A 5,489-nucleotide genomic window follows, 5' to 3' on the forward strand; every position below is an offset into this window, starting at 1 on the left:
TAATAATAATAATAATAATAACAATAATAATAATAATAATTAGAATAATGATAATAATAATAATAATAATAATAATAATAATAATAATAATAATAATAATAATAATAATAATAATAATAATAATAATAATAACAATGATAATAAAACAGCAATAATAATAACAACAATATCGATAATAATGATGATTATAAAAACAATTGTAATAATAACAGTCTACCTCCCAACCCTCCATGTTTGCAGCACGCTTCAGAACTTGTAAAACGACATCAGAATCTCATTATCTTGCATAAAGAACAAAATCCCCCTAATTTATAACGAAAGGATACGATGACGTTCAAATGTTTTTTTTTTTTTTTTTTTTTTTTTCTTTTTTTAATGGCGTTTTTTTTTTTTTTTTTTTTTTTTTTTTAGATTGCCTCGTTGTAGTTTCAGGTCTTGTGTAATTAACTTGGAATCGTGTTTTTATGTATGTATGAGGGGAGATAAAGCTGATATTTTCATAGTTTTTTTATGCTATGATAGTATTATGTTGCACACACATACGCGCGTATGTGTTTATATGTAGGAATGGTGTGTGTGTGTGTGTGTGTGTGTGTGTGTGTGTGTGTGTGTGTGTGTGTGTGTGTGTGTGTAAGTGTCTGTGTAAGTGTCTTTGTAAGTGTCTGTGTGTGTGTAAGTGTCTGAGTAAGTGTCTTTGTAAGTGTCTGTGTGTGTCTGTGTAAGTGTCTGTGTGTGTGTGTGTGTGTGTGTGTGTGTGTGTGTGTGTGTGTGTGTGTGTGTGTGTGTAAGTGTCTGTGTAAGTGTCTTTGTAAGTGTCTGTGTGTGTGTAAGTGTCTGAGTAAGTGTCTTTGTAAGTGTGTGTGTAAGTGTCTGTGTAAGTGTAAGTGTGTGTGTGTGTGCGTGTGCGTGTGTGTGTGAGTGTGCGTGTGCGTGTGCGTGTGCGTGTGCGTGTGCGTGTCCGTGTGCGTGTGCGTGTGCGTGTGCGTGTGCGTGCAGATATAAATACACACATTTTGAAGACGGACACGAAAGACGCAGTCACGAGACATAAAATTACTTGCTATCGCAAATTATTCACGATTTAGCAGGTGATGCATGGCCGAAACGATCGTTAAATATAGTCAGCATTTGAATTTAAAATAACAAGTAAACATTAGATATGGATATCGATAAATGAAACAGCTATTTTTGAATTTATGAAATGCAATAAAATTAACGAACTTTAAAAGGTGGGGGAGCGGGAACCGTTAGCGGGGGAGGGATGGGGGGATGGGGGGGGTAGTCGCTCGCCATGAGGCTATAAAGCTGTTTGTTTGTTTGTTTATTTGTCCTGTTTCGTGTCAACAAAAAGTGATTAATTCGTGTACATGAAGGTACATTGGGCGTGTTCATTTGAGCATGTGAATTTAGTTTTATTATTGTTTTATTGCTGTTTTTTTTTTTTATATTGTATATTTACGTGTTATGGAGTTTGAATATTTCTAGAAAAAACGCTTAATAAAGAGACACTTTCTTCGTTATTGTTCCTCGATACGGGAGTCGACGAAGACATGGCGGGCGGGAGAGGGCGTGGGCGTGAAGAAAAAAGGAACCCCATCAGCGACAACGAAGGGATATCGGAAGCAATAGCGAAGGTGGGCGGCACAGGCAGGACACACCAAGGTCCTCGAAGAAGATGATGAAGATTGGCGTTCTTAGGCAAGGGGACAGTCTGCGAGGTAGGCCGGTGACGATGACAGGGCGATGCGCAGGATAACAGGAGGCGTGAGTTACAGAGTTTGGCTCATCAGTCATGAGAGATATCAGAGCCAAGGAAGAGCCAGTGGTGCGCTTTCCTCAGGATAAATTGCACAAGAGCAAGACAAGTTCCAGAGCCACGCTTTTAACGTACTCTGGGCTATCTGTTTATCTATTTATTCTTACACACACATTCAGAAATATATATGAATACATTTATATATATATATATATATATATATATATATATATATATATATATATATATATATACATATATATATATACATATATGTGTGTGTGTGTTGATTTGAAAGACATTTACAGAGCAATTTACATGCCCTGCAAAAGGCTAATGTAAGATATCCAAGCACTTTATCTGGCTACTCTTGCACTGACGGAGGGACCCTATAGTCCGATATTGAATACAAATGAGTGAAAGGCTGCACCGTAGTACTCAACTTAAATCTTAGTTTACTTAGTGAATGAAAGATTCACTTACACGATTATCCATACCCATTGTAGTGAGGCTAACCGCTGGCCAAGACGTCTCTAAAGATTTTTTTTCCTTGAATTGTAGTTCCTGAGAAAACAGTTATTGTGTGAAGTACATCATTTCTATCTTTTGTAGTAACATTTGTAGCAGGTTCCTTCTTTCCTGTCGAGTAAGGATTGTGCTGGCTGAGGAGCTGTTCTTGCTGGAACTGAGGCAAGTGCTGAGGCCGGAACTGACATTGAGAGTAATGCTGAAACTGGCATTAAAATGTGCTGAAGCAGACACCGAACTGGCACTGAAGCAGGTGCTGAAGCAGACGCCGAAATTGGCACTGAAGCAGGTGCTGAAGCAGACGCCGAAATTGGCACTGAAGCAGGTGCTGAAGCAGACGCCGAAATTGGCACTGAAGCAGGTGCTGAAGCAGACGCCGAAATTGGCACTGAAGCAGGTGCTGAAGCAGACGCCGAAATTGGCAATGAAGCAGATGCTGAAGCAGACGCCGAAATTGGCAATGAAGCAGATGCTGAAGCAGACGCCGAAATTGGCACTGAAGCAGATGCTGAAGCAGACGCCGAAATTGGCACCGAAGCAGGTGCTGAAGCAGACGCCGAAATTGGCACTGAAGCAGACGCTGAAATTGGCACTGAAGCAGACGCTGAAATTGGCACTGAAGCAGGTGCTGAAGCAGACGCCGATATTGGCGCTGAAGCAGACGCTGAAATTGGCAATGAAGCAGTTGCTGAAGCAGACGCCGAAATTGGCACCGAAGCAGATGCTGAAGCAGACGCCGAAATTGACACTGAAGCAGGTGCTGAAGCAGACATCGAAATTGGCACTGATGCAGACGCCGAAATTGGCAATGAAGCAGGTGCTGAAGCAGACGCCGAAATTGGCACTGAAGCAGATGCTGAAGCAGACGCCGAAATTGGCACTGAAGCAGATGCTGAAGCAGACGCCGAAATTGGCAATGAAGCAGATGCTGAAGCAGACGCCGAAATTGGCACCGAGGCAGGTGCTGAAGCAGACGCCGAAATTGGCACTGAAGCAGATGCTGAAGCAGACGCCGAAATTGGCAATGAAGCAGGGGCTGAAGCAGACGCCGAAATTGGCACCGAAGCAGGTGCTGAAGCAGACGCCGAAATTGGCACTGAAGCAGATGCTGAAGCAGACGCCGAAATTGGCAATGAAGGAGGTGTTGAAGCAGACGCCGAAATTGGCACTGAAGCAGATGCTGAAGCAGACGCCGAAATTGGCAATGAAGCAGATGCTGAAGCAGACGCCGAAATTGGCACTGAAGCAGATGCTGAAGCAGACGCCGAAATTGGCACCGAAGCAGGTGCTGAAGCAGACGCCGAAATTGGCACTGAAGTAGGTGCTGAAGCAGACGCCGAAATTGGCACCGAAGCAGGTGCTGAAGCAGACGCCGAAATTGGCAATGAAGCAGATGCTGAAGCAGACGCTGAAATTGGCACTGAAGCAGACGCCCAATTGGCACCGAAGCAGGTGCTGAAGCAGACGCCGAAATTGGCACTGAAGCAGATGCTGAAGCAGACGCCGAAATTGGCACTGAAGCAGGTGCTGAAGCAGACGCCGAAATTGGCACCGAAGCAGGTGCTGAAGCAGACGCCGAAATTGGCACTGAAGCAGATGCTGAAGCAGACGCCGAAATTGGCACCGAAGCAGATGCTGAAGCAGACACCGAAATTGGCAATGAAGCAGGTGCTGAAGCAGACGCCGAAATTGGCACTGAAGCAGGTGCTGAAGCAGACGCCGAAATTGGCACCGAAGCAGGTGCTGAAGCAGACGCCGAAATTGGCACTGAAGCAGATGCTGAAGCAGACGCCGAAATTGGCATCGAAGCAGATGCTGAAGCAGACACCGAAATTGGCAATGAAGCAGGTGCTGAAGCAGACGCCGAAATTGGTGCTGAAGCAGATGCTGAAGCAGACGCCGAAATTGGCACTGAAGTAGGTGCTGAAGCAGACGCCAAAATTGGCAATGAAGCAGATGCTGAAGCAGACGCCGAAATTGGCACTGAAGCAGGTGCTGAAGCAGACGCCGAAATTGGCACCGAAGCAGGTGCTGAAGCAGACGCCGAAATTGGCACTGAAGCAGATGCTGAAGCAGACGCCGAAATTGGCACCGAAGCAGATGCTGAAGCAGACACCGAAATTGGCAATGAAGCAGGTGCTGAAGCAGACGCCGAAATTGGCACTGAAGCAGGTGCTGAAGCAGACGCCCAAATTGGCACTGAATCAGGTGCTGAAGCAGACGCCGAAATTGGTGCTGAAGCAGACGCCGAAATTGGTGCTGAAGCAGACGCCGAAATTGGTGCTGAAGCAGACGCCGAAATTGGTGCTGAAGCAGACGCCGAAATTGGTGCTGAAGCAGACGCCGAAATTGGTGCTGAAGCAGACGCCGAAATTGGTGCTGAAGCAGGTGCTGAAGCAGACGCCGAAATTGGCACCGAAGCAGGTGCTGAAGCAGACGCCGAAATTGGCACTGAAGCAGATGCTGAAGCAGACGCCGAAATTGGCACCGAAGCAGGTGCTGAAGCAGACGCCGAAATTGGCACTGAAGCAGGTGCTGAAGCAGACGCTGAAATTGGCACTGAAGCAGACGCCGAATTGGCACCGAAGCAGGTGCTGAAGCAGACGCCGAAATTGGCACTGAAGTAGGTGCTGAAGCAGACGCCGAAATTGGCACTGAAGCAGGTGCTGAAGCAGACGCCCAAATTGGCACTGAAGCAGGTGCTGAAGCAGACGCCCAAATTGGCACTGAAGCAGGTGCTGAAGCAGACGCCCAAATTGGCACTGAAGCAGGTGCTGAAGCAGACGCCCAAATTGGCACCGAAGCAGATGCTGAAGCAGACGCCGAAATTGGCACTGAAGCAGGTGCTGAAGCAGACGCTGAAATTGGCACTGAAGCAGACGCCCAATTGGCACCGAAGCAGGTGCTGAAGCAGACGCCGAAATTGGCACTGAAGCAGATGCTGAAGCAGACGCCGAAATTGGCAATGAAGCAGGTGCTGAAGCAGACGCCGAAATTGGTGCTGAAGCAGACGCCGAAATTGGTGCTGAAGCAGACGCCGAAATTGGTGCTGAAGCAGACGCCGAAATTGGCACTGAAGCAGGTGCTGAAGCAGACGCCGAAATTGGCACCGAAGCAGGTGCTGAAGCAGACGCCGAAATTGGCACCGAAGCAGGTGCTGAAGCAGACGCCGAAATTGGCACCGAAGCAGGTGCTGAAGCAGACG

At 46.5% G+C, this 5,489-nt stretch overlaps 1 protein-coding gene across 1 annotated transcript in view; it reads left to right on the top strand.

The window, feature by feature from the left end:
• The first annotated feature begins 1,792 nt into the window (after positions 1-1,792).
• Positions 1,793-5,489, top strand: part of LOC138861727 (serine-aspartate repeat-containing protein I-like) — a 4,555-nt gene continuing 858 nt past the window's right edge. The window contains exons 1-6 of the mRNA XM_070121547.1: positions 1,793-1,887; positions 2,515-2,573; positions 2,646-3,701; positions 3,845-4,564; positions 4,876-4,983; positions 5,020-5,246. Of these exons, the coding sequence (XP_069977648.1) occupies positions 1,793-1,887; positions 2,515-2,573; positions 2,646-3,701; positions 3,845-4,564; positions 4,876-4,983; positions 5,020-5,246 (2,265 nt within the window). The remainder of the gene's footprint in view (positions 1,888-2,514; positions 2,574-2,645; positions 3,702-3,844; positions 4,565-4,875; positions 4,984-5,019; positions 5,247-5,489) is intronic.

Source organism: Penaeus vannamei, chromosome 5 (genome assembly GCF_042767895.1).
Source record: "Penaeus vannamei isolate JL-2024 chromosome 5, ASM4276789v1, whole genome shotgun sequence".
NCBI lineage: Eukaryota > Metazoa > Arthropoda > Malacostraca > Decapoda > Penaeidae > Penaeus > Penaeus vannamei.